Source organism: Prionailurus bengalensis, chromosome B4 (assembly GCF_016509475.1).
Source record: "Prionailurus bengalensis isolate Pbe53 chromosome B4, Fcat_Pben_1.1_paternal_pri, whole genome shotgun sequence".
Taxonomy (NCBI): Eukaryota; Metazoa; Chordata; class Mammalia; order Carnivora; family Felidae; genus Prionailurus; species Prionailurus bengalensis.
In genome coordinates, this window is record NC_057358.1 from 82,739,236 (window position 1) to 82,763,139 (window position 23,904).

The 23,904-nt window shown below is 46.2% G+C and overlaps 1 protein-coding gene and 1 pseudogene across 2 annotated transcripts in view; both read right to left on the reverse strand.

Moving 5' to 3' along the window:
* Positions 1–1,917: 1,917 nt before the first annotated feature.
* LOC122473773 lies at positions 1,918–2,674 on the reverse strand (annotated as a pseudogene).
* A 6,630-nt stretch (positions 2,675–9,304) lies between these two features.
* The window catches only part of TIMELESS (timeless circadian regulator), a 31,544-nt gene continuing 16,944 nt past the window's right edge, over positions 9,305–23,904 (reverse strand). Inside the window, exons 6-30 of one of the 2 annotated variants that reach the window (XM_043564461.1) lie at positions 23,717–23,818; positions 23,111–23,266; positions 22,495–22,628; positions 22,208–22,295; positions 21,079–21,255; positions 20,241–20,458; positions 19,894–19,997; positions 19,579–19,748; positions 18,354–18,488; positions 18,104–18,255; positions 16,625–16,722; positions 16,153–16,279; positions 15,843–16,044; positions 15,421–15,566; positions 14,262–14,347; positions 14,058–14,172; positions 13,879–13,961; positions 13,508–13,650; positions 13,130–13,307; positions 12,979–13,047; positions 12,738–12,856; positions 11,164–11,389; positions 10,935–11,039; positions 10,696–10,793; positions 9,305–9,998 (exon numbers count right to left, since the gene is read on the reverse strand). In XM_043564461.1, coding sequence (XP_043420396.1) covers positions 10,720–10,793; positions 10,935–11,039; positions 11,164–11,389; positions 12,738–12,856; positions 12,979–13,047; positions 13,130–13,307; positions 13,508–13,650; positions 13,879–13,961; positions 14,058–14,172; positions 14,262–14,347; positions 15,421–15,566; positions 15,843–16,044; positions 16,153–16,279; positions 16,625–16,722; positions 18,104–18,255; positions 18,354–18,488; positions 19,579–19,748; positions 19,894–19,997; positions 20,241–20,458; positions 21,079–21,255; positions 22,208–22,295; positions 22,495–22,628; positions 23,111–23,266; positions 23,717–23,818 — 3,207 coding nt within the window. In that variant the 3' untranslated portion in view covers positions 9,305–9,998; positions 10,696–10,719. Of the gene's footprint in view, positions 10,039–10,695; positions 10,794–10,934; positions 11,040–11,163; positions 11,390–12,737; positions 12,857–12,978; positions 13,048–13,129; positions 13,308–13,507; positions 13,651–13,878; positions 13,962–14,057; positions 14,173–14,261; positions 14,348–15,420; positions 15,567–15,842; positions 16,045–16,152; positions 16,280–16,624; positions 16,723–18,103; positions 18,256–18,353; positions 18,489–19,578; positions 19,749–19,893; positions 19,998–20,240; positions 20,459–21,078; positions 21,256–22,207; positions 22,296–22,494; positions 22,629–23,110; positions 23,267–23,716; positions 23,819–23,904 lie in introns of both variants that reach the window. The other variant, XM_043564460.1, reaches the window with a different exon arrangement.

The following is a 23,904-nucleotide window of genomic DNA, read 5'->3' on the forward strand; positions in this document are numbered from 1 at the left end:
CCCCAAACTGGAGGATTAAATGTGTGCTCTGGCTCAGAAGATAATACTCAACATACACATTATTTTGATTTCTTTATGAACACTAGCAATACAAAGGGAAGTGATCAGCCCCAAAATACACAAAACAAGGGAAAAAATCTTTTTATTACTTTTTATAATTTTTAAAAAAAATTTTTTTTCAACGTTTATTTATTTTTGGGACAGAGAGAGACAGAGCATGAACGGGGGAGGGGCAGAGAGAGAGGGAGACACAGAATCGGAAACAGGCTCCAGGCTCCGAGCCATCAGCCCAGAGCCCGACGCGGGGCTCGAACTCACGGACCGCGAGATCATGACCTGGCTGAAGTCGGACGCTTAACCGACTGCGCCACCCAGGCGCCCCTACTTTTTATAATTTTTAAAAATAATTTACAACCAGGTTAGTTAGCACATGGTACAACAATGATTTCAGGAATAGATTCCTTAAGCCCCTTACCCATTTAGCCCATCCCTCCTCCCACAACCCCTCCAGTAACCCTCTGTTCTGTATATTTAAGAGTCTGTTTTTCCCCCTCCCTGTTTTTATATTATTTTTGCTTCCCTTCCCTTGTGTTCATCTGTTTTGTATCTTAAAGTCCTCATATGAGTGAAATCATATATTTGTCTTTCTCTGTCTAATTTCACTTAGCCTAATACCCTCTAGGTCCATCCATCCACGTAGTTGCAAATGGCAAGATTTCATTCTTTTTGATTGCCAAGTAATACTCCATTGTGTAGATAGATAGATAGATAGATATACCACATCTTCTTTATCCATTCATCCATCGATGGACATTTGGGCTCTTTCCATACTTTGGGTATTGTTGATAGCACTGCTGTTAACATTGGGATGCCTGTGTCCCTGTCAAACAGTATACCTGTAACCCTTGGATAAATACCTGGTAGTGCAATTGCTGGGTTGTAGGGTAGTTCTATTTTTAATTTTTTGAGGAGCCTCCATACTGTTTTCCATAGTGGCTGCACCAGTTTGCATTCCCACTAGCAGTGCAAAAGAGATCCTCTCTCTGCATCCTCACCAACATCTGTTTTTGCCTTACCCTGATAGTACTTCTTTTTTTTTTTATCTGTGATTTTGTTTTTAATTATCTTAAGCATTATCACATAATTTACAAATTTGTGCTGATGATATATCTCCTCTACTTTAACCCTTCTAACGAGTTAACAAAAGCACTGTTACCAATCATACATTGTGGTGATTCCACAGTTGTATTTTTGAATAGCTATGTAGAAAGCAATCCTGAATTATAACTTAGTAAAGAATTCACAAGCCAAATCTGCCACTATAACTTATCACACTGAATTTTATTTAAAAAAAAATTTTTTTAACGTTTATTCATTTTTGAGACAGAGGGACACAGAGCATGAATGGGGGAAGGTCATAGAGAGAGGGAGACACAGAATCTGAAACAGGCTGCAGGCTCTGAGCTGTCAGCACAGAGCCCGACATGGTGTTCGAACTCACGGACCGCGAGATCATGACCTGAGCCGAAGTCGGATGCCCAACCAACTGAGCCACCCAGGCGCCCCAATCACGCTGACTTTTAAAAGCATCTGCCCTTACAGATCATCTATAAAATGTGAGAAGTGTTAATATTCTTTATTTAAAATTATACATAGACCACACTAAAATGCCTTTCATTAAGCAAAAGGCAACATTTTAAAGGCAGGGAATTTTAATTAAATTGGCATATTTAAGACTAAAAAGATAAAGTGGACATTGCCAGCTTATCTTCAGCCCTTGCCTTTAACAGGCTAACAAACACAACTTGAAACACAGCTGAGTCTTGCTGTTCTGATACACTGAGGGGATTTCCTCAGTATTTAAATATATTAACGTAACCAGTTACATAAATCTAAATATAAAACCAATCTCCTGTAAGTTTAGAGATGTCATTTACCATCTCTGTGAAAAGCTCAACATCTAATCAACCCCAATCATATTTTTCAAAGGGGAAAACAGTGACAGCACTTGCTGAACCAGAATTACTATCAAAGGTCAAAAAGCGAATCATATTCATTTAACCACAAGCCAATCTTATTTAAATAAGGACTGTCCAAAAGAAATATTCTATCAGCCATTCATGATGTGAATTCTGGTGTATGAGATCAATTTAAACATGGTACACATTAAAAAAGTCATGAGACATTTTTGTTTTGTAATAAATAAGGCAACGACCAACTATTATTCCTTAGTAGCTTTTTTGAGATAAGCTATCAAGTTCACTCTTTCCCCTGCCTTCTTAATGCCAGCGAAGATCATTTTTGTTCCAGGGACGTACTTCTTGGGATTCTCCAAATACTCCATCAATGTCTCCTCTCCCCAGGTGATACCTTTGTTCTTGTTGGCATCCGTGTAAGACAACCCAGGGGCTTGACCTGTTTTTCACCCAAATAAACCATGGAGATTTGGTCCAGTCTTGTGCTTGCCTCCCTTTTCCACAGTATGGCACTGGGCACACTTCTGAACAAAAATCTTCTTGCCCTTCTCAACATCACCCATTTTTAAATCGCTCTTTGGTTGCGCGCGAAACGAAGGTGCCTGCTCCCAAGCCGGATGTCCAGCTCTCCACCCCGATAGTACTTCTAAGCCGATGTCAGAACTGTAGACATTGAGCTTCATTTCTCATTTCTAGAGGTCTAGACGAGAAACTGTAGTCTGGAAATAGGGAACGATGACATGTGGTGCTTCCTAAAACTGGTACAGAAGTCGCCACATCGTTTTGCCATACAGGTTCCTCTCTGGTGCTATAACCTACCTCTGGCACACAGCCAAGGCATTAGGCCAATGAACAAATCCCTGGTCCCTCCTCCAACTTTACTCCTCTCAGTCCCAGGAGGGGCCCCTAATGAGCAAAAGGAAATCAGAAGGAAAAAGAAAAAAGTTTTCTAGAAGAAGAGGAGTAAGTCTTCAGGGAGCTACCGGGACACAATCCTAAAATTGGGAGGAGGAACTGGATTTAGAGGCATCCAACACTGTCGCCTGAAATTCCTGGACCCTAAATCCATGGAGCACCTCAAGAGTCTGATGCTTCTGTACAGCCCAGGGGGGTTTTGGATCCTGTCAGATTCTCCCATTCCTGACTTGAGTTCACTCTCTATAACTGGCCCTATCTCCACGTTTAGTTAGTCAGCATCACCATTCTCCTCAATGTGAAAATGACTTTTTGTTGAAATTACCCAAATTTCTAACTCTCATGCCTTGGGAGTGACAGGGGAGACAGACTGAATGTGTAAATACGGTAGGGGGAGGAAAAGTGGTGAGGAGTTTGTCTCCAGGACCAAGGAGAAAAATGACAGAAGGATGAAGACACAAGCAGGTCCCCCCAGACTTCCTACCTTTGCTCCTTTCCTTGTCTTCCACCTGTTCCTCATCAAATCCCAACAGGTGTCAGCTGAGATTTTCTTGGTGGTGGTTTTAATTAGTAGAGTTTTTTAAAAAAATCTTTTTATTGTTTATTTATTTTCGAGAGACAGAGAGACAGAGCGCAAGCAGGGGAGAGGCAGAGAGAGAGGGACACCCAGAATCCAAAAACAGACTCCAGGCTCTGAGCTGTCAGCACAGCACAGAGCCCAACGCCGGGCTCGAACTCACAAACACGAGATCATGACCCGAGCCAAAGTCGAATGCTCAACTGATTGAACCACCCAGGTGCCCCTAGAGTTTATTTCTTAGAGTAGTCTTAGGTTTGTAGAAAAATTAAGCAGTTGGGGCGCCTGGGTGGCTCAGTCAGTTAAGCGTCCGACTTCGGCTCAGGTCATGATCTCACGGTCCGTGAGTTCGAGCCCCGCATCGGGCTCTGTGCTGACAGCTCAGAGCCTGGGCCCTGCTTCAGATTCTGTGTCTCCCTCTCTCTCTGACCCTCCCCCATTCATGCTCTGTCTCTCTCTGTCCCAAAAATAAATAAACATTAAAAAAAATTTAAAAAAAAAGAAAAATTAAGCAGTAAGTACAGAGTCCCCAAATATTCCCTCTTCCTTGACCCCTCAGTTTCCTGTATTAACACATATTGGTGTGGTACATTTGTTACAGTTGATTATTATTTTTAAAGTTATTTATTTTGTTATGATGTATTATTATTACCTAAGTCCACAGTTCACATCAGAGTTCAGTTCTTTGCATCATATAGCTCTTTTAAGCTTATTATTATTATTTTTTTAAGAGATAGAGAGCAAGCAGGGGAGGGGCAGAGAGAGAGGGAGACAGAGAATCCCAAGCAGGCTCCGCACTGCCATCATAGAGCCCGATGCAGGGCTCAAACTCATGAACCATGAGATCATGTCCTGAGCTGAAATCAAGAGTCAGATGCTTAACCAACTGAGCCATCCAGAAGCACCTGCATCATATAGTTCTATGGGTTTTACCAAATGCATAATGACATATATCTACCTTTACAGTACCATACAGAACACTTTTCACTACCCTAAAAATCTGTTTTAGCTGCCTGGTCTCCCAATGAAATAGGAGGCATCAAAATTAACTCCATCAGCCCCTAGACCAATGTGGCTGGTACACAAGTACTCAATAGACAGCAGTCCTATTATTCCGTAGGGAGACCAGGACTGCTCTCCTTTTGCTGGCTTACAGGAGGGCCCTCAGGGTTTGTGCTTAGCACTTCTCATCAGGGCCTTGCTCTCCAGCGAGTTCAGATTCCAGCTCTGGCTGAAGCTTTCCTCTGAATGACTTTAAGAATCATCTAACTTGCTGGGGTGCCTGGGTGGCTCAGTCGGTTAAGCATCCGACTTTGGCTGAGGTCATGATCTCAGTTTGTGAGTTCAAGCCCCATGTCGGGCTCTGTGCTGACAGCTCAGAGTCTGGAGACTGCTTCAGATTCTGGGTCCCCTCCTCTCTCTTTTCCCCTCCCATGCTCAAGCTCTGCCTCTCTCTGTCCCTCAATAATAAATAAACATTTAAAAAAATCATCTAACTTGGGGTGGCTGGCTGGCTCAGTCGGTAAAGCATGCAACTTTTTTTTTTTTAACCTTTATTTTTGAGACAGAGAGAGACAGAGCATGAATGGGGGAGGGTCAGAGAGAGGGAGACACAGAATCTGAAACAGGCTCCAGGCTCCGAGCTGTCAGCACAGAGCCTGACGCGGGGCTCGAACTCACAGACCGTGAGATCATGACCTGAGCCGAAGTCGGCCGCTCAACCGACTGAGCCACCCAGGTGCCCCAAGCATGCAACTCTTGATCTTGGGGTTGTGAGTTCAAGCCCCTTGTTGGGTGTAGAGAGTACTTAAAATCTTAGGGACCCTTGGGTGGTCTAGTCTGTTAAGCGTCCAAATTCAGCGCAGGTCACGATTTCATGGTTCGTGGGTTCAAGCCCCCTGTCAGACTCTGCGCTAGCAGTCTGAAGCTCCTTGGGCTTCTTGCTCTCCCTCTTTTTCTGCCCATCCCCTGCTCATGCTCTCTCTCTCTCCCTCTTTCTCTCAAAATAAATAAACATAAACAACAATAAAAAAACTTCCTAAAAAATATTGCTTTGGGGCATCTAGGTGGCTCAGTTGGTTAAGCATCTGACTCCAGCTCAGGTCATGATCTCATGGTTTGTGGGTTCAAGTGCCACATCAGGCTCTGTGCTGACAGCTCAGAGCCTGGAGCCTGCTTCAGACTCTGTGTCTCCCTCTCTCTCTGCCTCTCCCCACTCATGCTCTGTCTCTCTCAAAAATGAATAAACATTAAAAAAATTAAAAAAAAAATAAATAAAATATTGCTTTATTCACCTACATATACCTAGTTTTTGGTAATCACTCCCAATTGACACCCAATGCCCAGAATGGTGACTCTTATATAGGAGGCACTGAATACATATATGTATTAATTGGATATATTAATAAATGCATCTTTGGGACCTAAAGATGAGTAAAACACAATCCTTCAAGGTGCTCACAGTCTAATGGGAAAAAGAGCAAACAGGATGAAACACTTAAGACTGGCACTTTATCAGGGGAATGAACAAATCCCAGCGGGAAGGGTGACTGCTTGTGGTTGGGGGTTCAAAAGAGTGACAAAAGCTGTGTGACAGAAGAAAGCACATTTGAGCTGATTCTAGAAGGATGAGATAGGAGTTGGATAGAGCTCGCCAATAGAGGAACAGTGATAATCAACAGTTTGGTATATGAAAAGGCCTGCTCTGTGAGGCTGATTAAAAATACTGAAGTGTTGGGGTGCCTGGGTGGCTCGGTTGGTTAAACGTCTGACTGGCTCAGGTCATGATCTTAGGGTTCATGGGTTCAAGCCCCACATCGGATTCTGTGCTGACAGTTTGGAGTCTGGAGCCTGCTTTAGATTCTGTGTCTCCTTCTCTCTCTGCCCCTCCCCCACTCACACCGTGTGTGTGTGTGTGTGTGTGTGTGTGTGTGTGTGTGTGTGTGTGTGTGTCTCTCTCTCTCTCTCTCTCTCTCTCTCTCAAAAATAAACAAACATTAAAAAAAAAAAAAAAAAAACCAACCCTGAGGGGCTGGGATGCCTGACTGGCTCAGTCTGTAAAGTATGTGACTCTTAATCTTGGGGTTGTAAATTCAAGCCCCACACTGGGCGTAGAGATTACTTAAAAATAAGTAAGTAAGTAAGTAAGTAAGTAAATAAATAAAATCTTAAAAAAAAATTTGGCGGCAAGGGGCAACAGTTTAAAATATGGGCATAGTCAGGCATGGTGGTGAGGATGCAGAGACTTGCTCAGATCAAGTATGCTATTCTGGGTCCAGACTCTGTACTTAAAGAAATGGGAAACCATGAAATGCTCTTGAGGAAAGTAAAGACATGATGACAACCATGTTTTAAAAGGAATTCTGCAGGCAGAAAGGGAAATGAATGACAGGGAAAAGGAGACTGAGATGAGGAGCCTTAGAGGGTCAGATACTGTAGGAGTCAAGGTCAGAAATAAGGAGGAATATACTCTGGGGGTGGAACCAATGTAGTGTATGGCTCATTCTCTTAAGTTCCTTCACCAACAGCTGCCACCCAGGTGCCTCTAAAATGTTTAAAATGATGAAGTGTTATGTGAATTTTACCTTAAAATCACATTCTTTTCAAGCACCTATAGAACACTCACCAAGATATACGAAAACCAAGATATACGTAGGTGGCTCAGCTGGTTAAGCGTCTAACTCTTGGTTTTGGCTCAGGTCATGCTCTCATGGTTCAGGAGTTCGAGCCCCACTTCGGGCTCTGCAATGACAGTGTGGAGCCTGCTTGGGATGGATTCTCTCTCTCTCTCTCTGCCCCTCCCCTGCTTGTGCGTGCTCTCTCTCAAAATAAATACTTAAAAAAAAAAAAATACACACACACACACACACACACACACACACACACACCCCACATCTGGGCCATGAAACAAAACTGTTAGACAAATTTAAATTAGCATGCTTTTTAACTACTGTATATTTCATCACTGTATATCCTATAGGTATCAGAGCTAATGTTTATTTTGGATTTTGAATGCCACACAGCATATCAAAAAATTAGAATTCATTCCTTCTATGCCTATCTAGTTTTCTTCTAGCACAAAACTCCCAGTCCCAGGCTCTAAGTTATAGCGCTTAAACAAGACCCATCACCAGCAAAGAGCTCAACTTACTACCTCTGACACCTGCCCCTTTGAGGTCATGGTAGTTGTTTCTTCCAGGTCACTCACATCCAAGGTTCCCCTAAGCTCTGCTCCCTTGTCTCTGGAAGAGGCTGTTTCTCATAGTAACACTGGAGCTAAACCTCAGCCCTTACCACAGGCTTAAATGCAGAGCTGACCAAAAACTGCATCGGTCCTAACCATCACAATTATCAGAAGGTCATAATCCAGGCCTATGGCCTCATCTCAGTCATCTATCGGCCTCTGAGCAGTTCTAAGCAGTATAGTATAAAGCTGTGCAGTTTATAGTAGGGTTCCACTCCTGTCAACGACGGGACCTCATTGTGCTCAGGCTGCTCCGGCTCCCAGTCCTCAGTGGGGCAGACATATGTGGCCTTCCCTGAGTCCAACACCTGCAGAACAGGGGCCAAGGTACCACACAATACTCTCCCCGCTGTGCTCTGCTATTCCAGAGTCCTTAGAGCTAGTGGGTGTGGGTCTATGTACTTTTACACATCCCAGACTATAGAGCTAAAGCTGTGGGTCCAGGCATCTGTTTGGTAAAGTCAGCTTGCTCCAGGGCTTCCCTGGTGCCAGGCCTATTAGATCTTGGGTAGAGAGGCCATGTGGATAAGGCCAGGCAGGAACATTAGGGGCCAAGTCTAACAGAATCAGGGTGTGCAGAGGGTGGCTGGGATCCTGGGGATGAAGGAAAGGACATCAGGACCTTTGTCTGGGTTCCATATGAAATGGCAGCTATAGAGTGTTAACATGTAGCAATGAACGATCAAACTATTGCTGAAGTGGGAGCTAGAAAATAAAGTTTCACTTATGCATCACCTCTAGGCTGTACCTTTTAGGTTAGGGTCCATAGAATGGGAAATAGAACCCAATTGATCTCACTTGGCGTCTCTTATTCCTAGGTCACCAGGGACTTCTCTGTTTCATTTTCTACTTAAATGCAAGAGCCCCAAATTACCCTTTAGTGAGATGTGCGCCTTTCCAGTAGGTTGCTCCACTCCCAGTACTGTCTTGTAGGAGGGGAGCAAAGGGAATGGCTGCTTGCCTCAGTGATCAGTGGGAGACACGACTGTGCCAAGTGTTTGCACGTTTGTACTGCAACGTTCTGTTCAGAGCTCCCTTCAAAAGAACATGCAGTAAAGAGTCTATTCGGCTGACATCTTAAGTTTTGACTCCTTAGGATTTTCTGCAGTCACACCCACGTCATTCTCTCCAGGCTGCTCGGAGCCAATAACTGGTGGAGGGTGCTAGGGCTAGCCCGTGTCTGCCAGATATGGGGCTCCTCAACCAGGTAATCTTTGCTTGGGGCTCCCCAATAGTCGGACAAGATTTTCTGAGTAACACTGCAATTTTCCCCTTTCTCCTCTCACAGGCATCTGACCACCATCATGGGCTATAGGCTCTCCCAATCTACACTGCTCTATCTCCCCTTTATCCCTCAAAAACATTTCCCCAATAAATCTCTTGCATTTCTAATTCCACCTACGCCTCTTCTTCCTGGAAGACCTGAACTGCACATGTATTGACTGACTGGAGTTTGTCCAGGTCTCAGACACTCCCCAGTAACCTGAAATTTCTGTTAGCAGTATCTGCCTCTCTCTCCCACATTCCCACTCTAGTTCAACACAGAGATCCAGGGAGATCTAGAGTGAGAATCAGATGGCTATGACTCAAATATGTAAAAGGAGCTTTTTATTCCTCTTTTCATTTAAAAATTTCAAAACTACAGGGTAAATAAATGGAAAAGGATAGCAATACTTTTGTGCCCAATCACAGGAAATGGTCTATACTTGATAAGAGAAACCAGTAAAAGAAATTGGGGCTAGAAGTTTCAAAGAAGCCTGGCAGGTCAGAGCCCCTTTGGGGGCATTTCTTGGAAAGACAGCCAATGCAGACAGCAAGACACAACAAAGGAGCCGGAACGGCCCTGCTGAAGTGCTCAGGTTGGGAAGTAGGGAAAGGCTTGGGATAAAGATACACCAAGACCAGAGCAAGCTAGGAAATGTCTTAGCCCTTGGAAATTTCAATTACCCAGAGGTAGCTTCACTCCTATCTTTAGAGGCTGTGGGAGAAAAAAAACCAAGTCAGAAGAACAAGACAATCCAAATGCATCCTTTACCTAGGGCTATCCCTGATCTCAATAGCTCTTTTTGGAATGTCTCCTTCATCCCACATTAGCTAGAAACACGGGGAGCCAGAAAGCTGATGGTTTCCAAGAACAGGAAAAGACACGGCATTTGCAGTATTTATTCATCTCTTTCTTGCCCGGACTTTATCCTCCACTCTGCTCCATGCTGGAAAACTGGCTCTTGCACCCTTTGTGGCTCCTGCTTCTTCCTGCTGTATACACTTGTCATCCTGAAGATTTATCCTAGACAAAGGATCTTGAGGTGAGAATGTTTTCATGTCTTCTGTAGGGAAAGCAGGAGAAAAGGGAAGGGTGATGGCCTCTTTTAACCCTAAAAGTTAAAGAAGGCTGGGAGACTTAGACAGATTGGCACATCACATCAACATTGGCAACTTTTAATTTTACATATTGAATGTAATACCAAACACAAACCAAACACGTTCATCATCTCGAGAGTACTGCATCCCAACCCTACCTAAACCACAGGAATTGGGTTCGATCTGGTGCCTGGGAGTGATCACAGGAAAGAAAATGAGGATGGGAGCATCTGGTGCTTTTTTAAAATGGTGCAACACCCCCACCCATCATGTCACAAAGCTCCCCATCTGGTGCTGTGACCCACCTCTGGCAGAAAGCCAAACAGGGTCCCAAGTGCCTTCTATATCTCACTCACTCCTCCAATTTTCTAAGGGGTGCTACTAACCCAAAGAAACAGATCCTAGAAAAAGAGAGGTAAGTCTCTGGAGAGCTACTGAGGCATACTGCTAAAACTGGGAGATGCAAGAAGTGATTGCAGAGTTGTCCCAACACTGTTGCCGGAAATTCCCGGACCCCAAATCCCTGGGGAAGCCCAGGTCTCTACTGCTTCTGTCTACTAAGAGCAGTTTCTGGGTCCTGTTTCTGAAGTCTGACTGAAATTCACCACCTAAAAATGATCTACCTCTACCCCAAAGCTTCTGGCTCTTCAGTCATTCTCATCTTCATCCTCAATTTGAAACCGTTTCTTCTTTTGGATTCCTGGAGCTCTGGACTCTGGTGCTATGGGAATGAAAGGGGTGAGAAGAGAGAGAGAATCTAAATATGTTATGGGGAAAGAAGGACAGTAGCACTGATCTTCGGGATTGAAGGGAAGAGTGCTAGAGGTCAGAAGAAAAAGCAGGTCCCTGTCAGACTCCCTACCTTTGTTCCTGCCCTCATCCTCCTCCTGTTCTTCATCGCTGTCCAGCAGTTGTCGCTTCCTGGGTACCATTTGCAGCTGTTCTTTCTCACCAGTGGTCCCTTCCCCTGAAATGACCATGAGAGGCATGGAATTAGAGAACTGGGCCCTCATCTTCTCAAAATACCCTATCAGCCCTCTAGATCAACATGGCTAGCCCACAGTTAGTACCCAACAGGTAAGTGGTCTTACCGCTGGGGGACACCGGGCCAGCTTTCTTTTTCCGGGCCAACTGGAGGGCCCTCAGGGCTTGTGCTCGCTGTTCCTTTTGGTGCTCCTCCTCAGGGTTTTGCTCTCCAGGGACTTTCGGTTCTAGTCCTGGCCGAAGTTTTTGCTCCTCCTCTGGCTGACTCAAAGAAGCTGCTATCCTCCGGAGCTGGGAAGGACTCAGCTTGGCTGGAATCCTCCAGAAGGTTTCCTACAGGTGCAAACAAGTTGAAAATGAAAGCAGTAGGAAAGGAGCAGACTCTACTTCACCCGATCTTGATAATATTCATTGAAAAAATATGATTCATTGAATAAACTCTTATTGCTTATTTATCCAGTATATGCACAATGTCTAGTACAGTGCCTCATACATCACAAAGCTCCCAGTAAATTCAGTTGTTAATTAAATAAATGAATGAATGGGGGTGCCTGGGTGGCTCAGTTGGTTGAGCATCAGACTTCAGCTCAGGTCATGATCTCACAGTTCATGGGTTCAAGCCCTGAGTCAGGCTCTGTGCTAAGAGCTCAGAACATGGAGCCTGCTTCAGATTCTGTCTCCTTCTCTCTCTGCCCCACCTCTGCTCTGTCTCTCTCTCTCAAAAATAAACATTAAAAAAAATTTTTTAAATAAGAAGATAAATCAGATATGATCCCTGCTTTCAAGGAACCCACAATCTAATGGGAGAAAGAACCAACATACTGTAATCTCACAGGATGGGGGCTACATCAAGGGAATGAATAAATCCCAGCTACTAAAGTTATTACTTTCACTTTAGAGATTGAAGGAGTGGTAGGGACTGCTTCTCTGAGGAGGTAAGAACTGAATAGACTCTTGAAGGTCGAGCGGAGGGTCGTCAGGAAGATGGGTGATGTGTGTGTCACCTTGTATGTGTGGCTGGAGCCGTCCAATGGAGGGACTAGCACGATCAACTGTGTGGATATATGAGAAGCCTACTGTTTGGAGAATAGAAAGTAGTCCAGGAGGAGGATGGGGAAACACAGGTGTGTGGGTGGCGTGGCCATGAGGCTGCAAAGGCTGGTCAAGGCCAAGCATGCCACTCAGAGGTCAAGGACTCTGTCCTGCCAACAGTGCAAAACCATCCAGTTGGTTGGTTCAGGAGAGTAATATAATCTCTTCTGGAGAGAAAGGGAAGTAATGGACAGGGGAGTAATACAATCAAAATTCCACTTTAGAAAGGTAACTTGTGGGGTGCCTAGGTGGCTCAGGTGGTTAGGTCTTGATCTCAGGGTTGCGAGTTTGAGCCCCACACTGGGCTCTACACTGGGCATGGAGCCTACTTAATAAGGGAAAAATAAAAAGAAAATAAAAAGGGAAGGAAGGAAGGGACGAAGGGATGAGGGAAACTCAGGACAACATGGAAGATGGACTAGGGGAAGGCGAGATTAGAGAAGATGAACAGGATGGCTGCTGCAGGAGTCTCGGTCAAAGTTGAGAGGAAATGAGGTCAGAGATGGCAACTGCAACGAGGAGAAAGAGATGTACGTATTTTAAAATAGCAGTAATATGCCATAGCTGATACTGTAACTGGCATACTTACCTGCCCAGAGGAAGGAGGCCGAACTCCTAGCTTGCGCAACAGCCGTTGAAACTGTTCATTTTCCATTGCTTCCTCATTTTCTTCTGTCAACGGCACCAAAGGCACTGCCTGCGAGCAGCCTAGAACAGGGCCAGTAGTCATGTGGTGAAATTTTGAAGAAAGAACTGGTCATCCATCCCACGGCCAGCTCTCCAGCAGCCTCCAGTACCCCAGCCCCGAAAACCATCATTTATCCACTCACCATCCTCTTCTCGATCGTCTGCTACTCGAATCAGGCAGTTCTGGAGCCACAGAAGGGGAGCAGAAAAGCCTAAGGGAAGGAGGGAAACTTAGAATTGGCTCATACTACCAACCCCTCCACCTGAGACATCTCTCGTAGGCCAAGTCCTCACCTTCCTGATATAGGCTTTGCCCAAGGTTTTCAGTTGAAAGCACTGAGCTACCCTGGGCTTGCTCTGCTTCTGAGTCCTCCTCTTTCTCTTCATCTTCTTCACTCTCTTCCTCTGGCAGGATTTCCTCTTCTTCCAGATCTTCCTGGCAAAAATCTTTCAGGGACTCCTCTCCATTAGGCTAAAAAGGAAACAAGATGAAGAACTGAGTGGAGTCCATTGGTTCTTGACCACTCCTGGAAACTGGTGGGGTGTGTGTGTGTGTGGAGGGGAAGACACCTAGCCAGAGAGCTTAAGGCAGGAAGAATCTGGGTGAGCTACCTCTGAGGGGCACTTCAGGGGGAGTGGGCCCAGCCTGCAGAGCCAGGGAAAGACTGTTACCGAGCTCGAGGGTGCCAGCTTCTTCCGGCGTTTCTTATATAGCTCCCGCCGCTCAGCCACCAGCCCCAGAGCCAGCAGCTTATCCACTATTCGGGCCCGTGAGCGTTTGGCTGTGATATTCTTCATGATATGACCTAGCACATCTACAAAGAGAGAAAGTGTAAGTTCCCTAAAGCAACAGGGGAAACGGAGGAGTGAAAGACAGCAGAGGTCTTTGGAAAGAGGCTAATTCAATTCAGTCACAAATGACACCACAGGTATGGTAAGTGGAAAGAAGGAATGAGATAAGCCTTCCTTGGGAACAGGAGGCAGGGGGAAGCAATGGCCAGCTCAGCTCTCTCATCTCCAAGGTTCCCTGAGCTTCCACTCACCATCTGAGTCCTGGAACTCCTCAAAAAGCCGCTGCAGCTCCAGCTCCTGATCTTCTGTCCACAGTACAATATGGGTTCCTTTCCTGCTTAAGGAGACGTCAGTGGAAGAGGGGGCCCAGGGAGCAAACTGAGGACCGAGGACTCCCAATTTCAATGCCCTCCAGAACATGTGCCTCTACCTTTGGAAGCCCTTGACACTGTCAGCCAGTCCCAGCCGTACCAGATGGTGGATAACTTGCTTGCGTGTCCGAGGGGTTTTCAGGTGCACCAAGATGGTGTCTACCACATCCTGACCTAACGTGGAGGGGGAGTGAGGCAGTAAAGAGGGGTCCTGGAGCTCAGGCTGCCTGCTTCAAAAATCTTCAGATCTCAAGGACTCATACCTTCCACATCCTTATGGGCAAGGTACAGTTCCTGAAGCTGGGCCTCCTCCTCTGGGCTCCACACTGGGGGTCTGCGACTGGAAGATCTAAATGGGGAAAGGAGGGGTGCCTGGGTGGCTCAATTAGTTAAGCATCACACACTTTGATTTCGGCTCAGATCGTGATCTCATGGGTTTTCGAGTTTGAGCCCCGCAGCAGGCTGCTTGCACTGACAGTGCAGAGCCTGCTTAGAAGTCTCTCTCTCCCTCTCTCTCTGCTCCTCCTATGCACAAACTCTCTCTCAAAATAAATAAATAAATAAACTTAAATAAAATAAAATAAAAATAGGGGTGCTTGGGTGGCTCAGTCAGTTAAGCATCTGACTTCGGCTCAGGTCACGATCTCATGGTCTGTGAGTTACAGCCTCGTGTCAGGCTCTGTGCTGACAGCTTAGAGCCTGAAACCTGCTTCGGATGCTGTGCCCCTCTCTCTCCGCCCCTCCCCTGCTCATGCTCTCTGTCTCAAAAATAAATAAATGTTAAAAAAATAAATGAATAAAAATAAAAATAAATTGACAAATGGGGAAAGGAGAAAGGGAACATGTAGGATGTTGGCTCCAAAGAGGAGACCAAAGGCCCTCTTTGGTCAGCTCCAAAAGGAACAAGAAGGACAACGCAGGTGACTGAAAGGAGCCACTAGCAGTGGCCTAAGGTGTGCTTCCTTTCCTTCATTCTCCTTCCACTTATGAACCCAAAGGCCAAATGAAGAGATTTTCTGGGTTGGGCCTACGGAAGCGGACACTGCAGGGGCTGAGCAGATTATGGGGAAAGGAGAGGAACTGAGCTACAGGGAAAGAGGGCAAACATTTCCATGACTCTTTACGGTTTCCCAGCACATTTTGGGACAGGGCACCTTTGGGACAAGGGCCACCCCACTGCCAACTGACCATCCCCACGAAGGCTGGTGAAGGAAGGAAACTAGAGCAGACAGGAGATAGGCTCCAGACCCACTTCCTCTCTTGGGTGATCTCAGGGAAAGCAATTCACCTTGGGAGCTTATTTTTTCACCTATTAAAGAGGAAGAAAGTCAGACTAGCTGATCTACAAGCTCTTCCAGCTTTGACACTCTGTGACTGTGTCACCCACCATTACTGCCCATCCTTTCCCATCCTGAAGCTCACCCGCCATCCAGAGAGCCATAGCCCTCGGCCATCTCTCGAACCACAGCTGTGTTCTTCCAGAACAGCAGCTCCACAAAGGCTTTTTGGTTGACTGCAGCCAACGCAAAGAACTTGCCCAGGATGTACTTGGCAAAAGTCACTAGCTCCTGTGGGATGAGGAAGCTGCTGTGAAACCTCTGGCCTAAATGGACATATAAACCAGGCCCTCCAGCCATTTTCTACCTATTCCCAGCTGCCTCTCCTCACTCAGACTCCCCTACCCTGCCCCTCCAGCTCCGTCCACCTGCCTGCCTACTTCCTCACCGATCTCTCCTCTCTTAGCCCTTGACATCACTCAGCACCCTTTATCTCTTGCAGACTACCCTTCATTACCCCCGGACCCCCCTATGCCTCTCCATCCCTGTTCCTTGGTATGCCCTCACTTTATAGGCCCCAGCAGCCGGGTCACTAAGCAGACGGTTGAAGAGGCAGAAGAGGGAGAGCTGGAAAAGGAGGGCTTCCATTTTGAGGTCATGGGCCAGCCGGTGCAGCATCTTGACAATGCAGTGGTTAGTGTGGGCACTGTTCTGTCGGTAGCTCCGCAGCAGCAGCACATAGGCTCGCACAACAGTTGAGCTTGCAAAACTGCACCAAGACACAGAGAAAGAGGCTGTCAGCATGAGAAAGACAGTGATGGCCCTCCCAGCTCTGTAGTCGCCAACCTGGGACCAACTCAGTCTGCTCAGCCCGCACCGTTTCAGGTAGTCCAGAAAATTAAATTCTTTTTCTGACACCTGGACCGCTTGCAACTCTTCCTCCTCCTCCTCCTCCTCCTCTTCCTCTTCTTCCTCTGCCCCTTGTTCCTCTGGCCCCTGCTGCCCTATAGGAAGAGTGAGAATTAGGGGTGCCTGGGTGGCTCAGTCGGTTAAGTACTTGACTCTTGGTTTTGGCTGAAGTCATGATCTCCTGTTTCATGGGTTCGAGCCCCATATCGGGCTCTGCGCTGACAGTGCAGAGACTGCTTGAGATGCTTTCTCTCCCTCTTACTCTGCCCCTCCCCCGCTTGCTCTCTGTCTCTCTCAAAATGAATACATAAACTTTAAAAAATTAAAAAAAAAAAACCAACAGAAAACAAAAAAGAAAGACCGAGGATTATTGGATCTCGGTGATGCTGGTTCTAGAAAAGAACTGGAAGGACAGAGATGTGAAGGAAATGGAGACTCACGGGGAAGCGGGGCACAGAGAATCTGTTTCAGCAACTGGATCTCTTCCTCTGCAGAAATGTCTTGAGAGCCAAACACATCTCCCTCTGGCCACACCTCCCTGAAGCCCAGAGAGAAAAAAGACTTTAACCAGGGAGAATATGAGTTATAATTTGAAGTGAGAAGTGAGAGAAGGAATTTCATTTGCAGCCAGAAAGAGAATGCAAACTGTCACTCAAAGATAAAACAAAGACTCTGGGGAAATTTTCCCTCATAAGCCACATTGCAACGAGGGGCACCTGGGTGGCTCAGTTGGTTAAGCGTCTGACTTTGGCTCAGGTCATGATCTTAACGGTTCGTGGGTTTGAGCCCCGTGTCGGGCTCTGTGCCGACAGCTTGGAGCCTGGAGCCAGCTTTAGATTCTGTGTCTCCCTCTCTCTCTCTCCCCCTCCCCCACTTATGCGCGCTCTCTCTCTCTCTCTCTCTCTCTCTCTCTCAAAAATAAAGAAACATTAAAAAAAATTTTAGGGGGCCTGGGTGGCTCAGTCAGTTAAGTGTCCAACTTCAGCTGAGATCATGATCTTGCAGTTTGTGAGTTTGGGCCCTGCATGGGGCTCTGTCCTGACAGTTCAGAGCCTGGAGCCTGCTTTGGATTCTGTGTCTCCTCCTCTCTCTGCCCCTTCTATGCTCATGCTCTATCTCTCTCTGTCTCTCAATAATAATAAATAAATATTAAGAAAAAAATTTTAATAAAAATAAGCCACATTGCAATGAATATCACCATGCAAACAATCTAAATGTCTGACATTTGGTTGAACAAATGTACATTTCATGATGCCATTAACAATTATGGCAATATATCTCGTATCTCTTAAGAAATCCTCACAATATATTAAGAAGTAAAAAAATACTATAAAACAGCATATACAATGTTTCATTTTTGTAAAAGAAGCTGTATAGATCTATATACAACACAGAAGATTAAAAAGCCTGGAAGATTACTCATCAAAATGTTAATGATGATTATCTTCAGCCAATAGAATTATCTATATTTTCCCCCCAATTAATTGTGCTTTCTGATATTTCTCAAAAATAAAATAAAAACAAACAGCAGGGGGGCGTGGGTGGCTCACTCAGTTAAGTGTCGGACTCTTGATTTCGGCTCAAGTCATAATCTCACAGTTTGTGGGTTTGAGCTTCATGTCGGGCTCTGAGCTGACAGAGTGGCGCCTGCTTGGGATTCTCTGTCTCCCTCTCTCTGCCCCTCCCCTGTTCACACACTCTCTCCAAAAATAAATAAATAAACATTTAAAAACAAACAACAAAAACCCCACAAAGCCAATCCAAGCTCCCCAGGACTCAGTGCTCAGTACAGAGCCCCCATGCTTCTGATGAGACTTCTCTCAATTGAAGGCAAAGAACCTTGTACCACAGTGAATGCCTCCCCCTACCCCCGAAATCCAGGAGCTGAATCCAGGAGAAGGGATGAGCAGGGTTCTTACCGGGCAGACCTAAGGAGGGTTAGGGCCTGTGGGGCCTGGCCAGTCAGGAGACAGTCTTGGATCCGCACCATGGCTTCTGCCCGCTGCTCTTCCACTGGCACCTCTGAGGCCGCATCAAAGGGAACCATGGAGTCCAAACTGAGCTCAGGATCCTAGAGAGGGATTAAGGCTATGGGAACAGAGGAGGGAAACCCAGACAGCCTATCGGTGCACTACCCTTGAGAAAGATAGACTTTCTGCAACTACCTACCTGGGCATAGCACTGTAGCTGCTCGGCCAGGGATGGCCACATAGCTTCTAGTTCCCCTGTGCTATAGGAGACATTACCAGAAGCAACAGGCTGATCTTGGACCTTCTTTTTCTTCTTTCTTTTCTTTCGTTTGTTCTATGGAGAAAGAACCATTAGTTAGGATGACAGAAAAGCTTAAGAGGACTTTTTCCCATCAATGTCTTCTCTATTAATTCATTCACCAGAGGTCTGAATTAATTAATAATCAATAGTCACGGAATGACAACTGTGTGCTATTCATAAGCAATAGGGATGCAACAGTGAACAGTGTATTTCCTTGCCCTTGAGGAGCATACAATCTAGTGGAATCTTGAGACAGGTGGGTAGATAGGTAAATTATAGTACAGTATGGGTAAGACCTAGAATATGGCTGAGCATAAAATGCCATGGCAAAACTTAAGAGTAGTATTTAACTTATTTCTTGGGATCAGAGATTTCCCAAAAGCAGTTCTAGCTTAACCAAGCCTATAAAATGAACAGATTTACAATGAGGATAAGAAATTCTACCCAAAAAAGGGGCACCTGGGTGGCTAACTTGGTTTAAGCATCCAACTCTTGATTTTGGCTGAGGTCATGATCTCACCTTTCATGAGTTCAAGCCCTGAGCCAGGCTCTATGCTGATAGAGAGCCTGCTTGGGACTCTCTTTCTCTCCTCCTCTCTCTGCCCCTCCCCAACGTGGTCTTGCACGTCTTTAATCTTTTATTTCATTTCAAGCTCATATTACAATCCCACGTTTAGGGATCTGGGGACCCATATGAGCAGGTTGAGTTATTCTAACGGTAACTAATATAGGATGAGATCCCAGACCTTCTGGCTTTTAATTTAAGGTTCTTTCCATCTCACTACAATGCTTCTGAAGTATAACCAAGAAGGATCACAGCATAATTACTAAACTCTAAAACTGTGAATCCCCATAGTTTATGTGCTTAGCACACAGTAGGTATTTAATAAATGCTTCCTAAATGAATTAAAATATTTATGTTACACTGGAAATAAATCTAATTGAAAAAAGGAAACTATAGTAGACTCACATCAGCAACACAAACAAACCCTTTGCCCTCCTTAGTTCAGAGTAGTTCTAACAGGTGAGCTTAAGCTGCAGAAATATGAGGAGAGTTCCCTGTTCTCTGACCGTTCCCTCATGGCTCTTTCCAAACTGTCCACATGCCGGGGCTGCCCAGTACCTGCACCACCAGGTTCCCACGGCTCCGACAGAACCGCTCCAACATCTTGAGGAAGAGGTGAGTGGTTTCTACCAGGTCACGAAGGAAAGAGCGTGGCTGACATCTCTCATCAAACTTTCGAAAGAGTGCCAGGAACAGCTCTCGGTACTCCATCACATAGAAAATGTTGTCTAGGAATGGAGAAGAGAAAGGAATGGATGGATTGGTCTGGAAACTTTGGTAAAGGGAGAGATGGATGAAGTTGGGACTGCAAAGAGTGAGATTGTGGTCAAGAGATAGGAAAGGCCAGGGTCAGAGACCAGGCCAGGGTCTCACTCTTGATGATGCGGCTGCTCTCCCTCACAGCCTCATCTGGGGACATGTCCATCTCATTCACTGTGGCCAGCAGCTCCTGATAGGCCTTCAGGGCCAGGTGCATCCTGTGAGATGAGGAAAAGAGGAGAAATGGAGGACAACTTAGGAAATTGGCTCATGGAAAACGTACCACTTCTAAACCTTCCCTAAAAAAGGTGCCATCAAAAAGAATGACCCAGCCAGTCCCTGCTCTCCATCCTTACCACCTTAATCCTGAAACAGGAAGAAAGTACCACCTGGAATTCAGGAACTCAGATTCCCAACCTAGCTGAGATGCCCACTCTGACCCCAGTTCTCATCCCACTCACCGACGTGCCCAGGAGGCAGCTTCCTTGCGGTCCGTCAGCATCATTTCATAGTAGTTGGTGAGGTTCTGCTCAATGAAGTGGAAGGTACGGACACTGAGGGTCTCAGAAACCAGGCCTGGCTGGAAGGAGGCAGCTCGGTTGAAGGCCATGAAGAAAGCCAAGGCCCACATGTAGTAGGTCTCATCATGCTGCTGAGCCTTCTCTCGCAGCAGGTGATCCTAATGTCGAGGAGAAAAAGACCACCCTGTGACCCCAGGGCTTCCAACTTTCTCCTTGTACTATGACGATGGGATAAACCCTAGACACCATTATAACCACATTCTAGGACCAGAATTTCCACCCTCTCTTGTTCTCCCCAGGTCTCTCCACATTCCTTTCCCCTTCCTCTGGGGCAATTTCTCTAAGCTTTTTTTTTTTTTTTTTAATTTTTTTTTTTTTTTCAACGTTTATTTATTTTTGGGACAGAGAGAGACAAAGCATGAATGGGGGAAGGGCAGAGAGAGAGGGAGACACAGAATCAGAAACAGGCTCCAGGCTCTGAGCCATCAGCCCAGAGCCCGACGCGGGGCTCGAACTCACGGACCGCGAGATCGTGACCTGGCTGAAGTCGGACGCTTAACCGACCGCGCCACCCAGGCGCCCCTCTAAGCTTTTTTAAAACTGTCCCAATTGTCCCACTCCTTCCTAACATCCTCACCATCTCTCAAGGGTGCCCTATACCTTGCCCAACTTCTAGTCCACACTCTGGGGTCAGCCTCCTTCAGGCTCCTCCCCAGCTGCCCTTCTTACCCACCACTGGTCCCATCACCTCCCTATCCCATCCTCCCTAGGTTCTCACCTTCACTGAGCCCATGAGCCGGTTATAACAGTTCTCCAGGAACTCAGAGCAGAAGTCTCTGAGGAAGAGTCTCACATTGAGGGCGGAGCGGCGCTGAATGGACAGCTCCTGGGCAGCCTGCCGACGTTTAGGCACCCTTCGGGGCTGCTTTCCCAAATCTGAACTGTAGTTTTGGAGCTGGGGGGTGTACGTTGGGGGATCAGAATTACTCCTCATTACCACCCTCCCCTTGCAGCTCTTTCCACATCCCTAGTGCAACCATTTTCTCAGAAGAAACTCTTAGAAGGTTCTCTCCCTCTGGTACTAAATGAAGGTACAGGTAAAGACAATAATGCCAGAGGCTCTGTTTCTCCTACAGTCTCCAACTTACTTTCTTTCTTTCTTTCTTTCTTTCTTTCTTTCTTTCTTTCTTTCTTTCTTCCTTTCTTTCTTTCTTTTTTAAAGAGTATTCTTTTGGGCCTCCTGGGTGGCTCAGTTGGTTAAGCGTCTGACTTCGGCTCAGGTCATGATCTCACAGTTGGTGGGTATGAGCCCCACTCAGGCTCTGTGCTGACAGCCCAGAGCCTGCTTCAGATTGTGTCTCCCTCTCTCTCTTCCCCTCCCTTGCTCACACTCTCTCAAAAATAAACATTAAAAAAAAAAAAAACAAATGAGTATTCTTTTCTTTTAAGTTTATTTATTTATTTTTGAGGAAGAGAGAGAGAGCACGAGAAGGGGAGGGGTGGAGAGAGAGGGAGAGGATCCCAAGCTGGCTTGGCACTGTGAGCACTGAGCCTCACATAGGTCTCAAACCAACGAACCGTGAGATCACGACCTGAGCCAAAATCAAGAGTTGGACGCTCAACTCACTGAGCCACCCAGGGGCCCCTCCTACGGTCTCCAACTTTCTAAGCCCAGGAACAGAGATGCTTTACTTCCAGAGAGACTTATTTACCTTTCTCTCTTTTTTTTTCCTTTTATGATTTTAAGTAATCCCTACACCCAACATGGGGCTTGAACTCACAACCCTGAGATGAAGAGTCACATGCTCCACTGACTGAGCCAGCCAGCTGCCCCACTTGCTTACCTTTCTTAGGTACCTTTAACTCCTTAGGTACCATGTTCTCACCCAAGATGGGAGCATACTCACATTGTGGAGACCTTTATGAAAGATGAGGTCCCTCTCCCCAATGGATTTCAACCCCTGGACAATGTAGGAGCCCCCAAATCGAGAATGTCTGCAGTAAAAAAAAAAAAAAAAAAGTCCAGGGTGATTCCTCAAATTCTCTGGAAGCTTTATCCCCATTCTCTTTCATCAGCACATCAGAGCCTGCTGTAATTGCAAAGTGTTATCTGATCACCACTATCTTAGCCTTTGGCCTTAGCATTCCATACTGATGGGATGGAACATGGGTAGGGCAGATCCCTGCCACTCACCTGTTGCTTCGCTGAAGGGCTCGAGTCTTCTTTTCTGCCATTTCCCTCTGGCGCAACACCTCCAGTTCTGCCACATCTGTGCTCCGCTCCTTAGCTAAGCGCCCCTGTCCTACTCCCGCCAGCTGTTCAGGGTTCTAGATTTGGAATAAGGAGGAAAGAGTCAGAAGGACTGTCATTCCTTATTGTAGGTTCAGTCCTAGTGAGGACAGAAAAGGTGAATTAAATAGGACTGTTTAATGTACCCCATATTCTTTAAAAAAAAAATTTTTTTTTTCAACGTTTATTTATTTTTGGGACAGAGAGAGACAGAGCATGAACGGGGGAGGGGCAGAGAGAGAGGGAGACACAGAATCGGAAACAGGCTCCAGGCTCTGAGCCATCAGCCCAGAGCCTGACGCGGGGCTCGAACTCACGGACCGCGAGATCGTGACCTGGCTGAAGACGGACATTTAACCGACTGCGCCACCCAGGCGCCCCTGTACCCCATATTCAAGAGGTAGCTACTCTGTTCCCCATCTGTCACCAGATAATTTGGCCATTATTACAAGAGTAATTCTGGGTATATAGCAGAAAAGTACATGGATGAAGGGACTGGGGAAACAGGCCAGGTACTCACCTGGTCACGAAACATAAGGGAGACAATCTCTAGCACATGCAGGCTCCACTGTTGCTCAGCAGGTGAGCTGGCCAGAAAGAGAAGCAGGTCATCCAGGCCACTGAGGTGAATTGCCCAGAGAAGCTGGTCATGGACACTGGCGTCATCATCGATCCTCTGAGCAGTGAGTGTGATAAGGGGAGAAAGAGCGGTCATTCAGTTTCACTGCCCTGCCTTGAAGTTCTCCAACTCATCTCTTTTTTTTTAATTTTTATTTATTTTTTTAATTTTTTTAATTAAAAAAAAAAATTTTTTTTTAACGTTTATTTATTTTTGAGACAGAGAGAGACAGAGCATGAATGGGGGAGGGTCAGAGAGAGGGAGACACAGAATTTGAAACAGGCTCCAGGCTCTGAGCTGTCAGCACAGAGCCCGACGCGGGGCTTGAACTCACAGACCGTGAGATCATGACCTGAGCTGAAGTCAGCCGCTCAACCGACTGAGCCACCCAGGCGCCCCTCTCCAACTCATCTCTTGAGCAAGGTTCCCCCTGACCTGTCAGAGGGCAGAAAAGCAAAAACGGGCACCTCATCCTAACCAAGCATAAGAAAGCAGACAACCTCTCACCTTTTCCTGATCAAGGTCGGCTGGAACATGGAGAATATTTCTGACCAGCAGCAGGATCCGTTCAATCAGCAAGTTGTCTTCCTCTTGTCGTTCCTCCCAGCCCTAGTCAGAAGGACAGTCAGAGGAAGACACTCCCTGTGGAAGGCAGGCAGCATCTACCCAGGCTGGGGGACGTAGGCTGAGAAGAG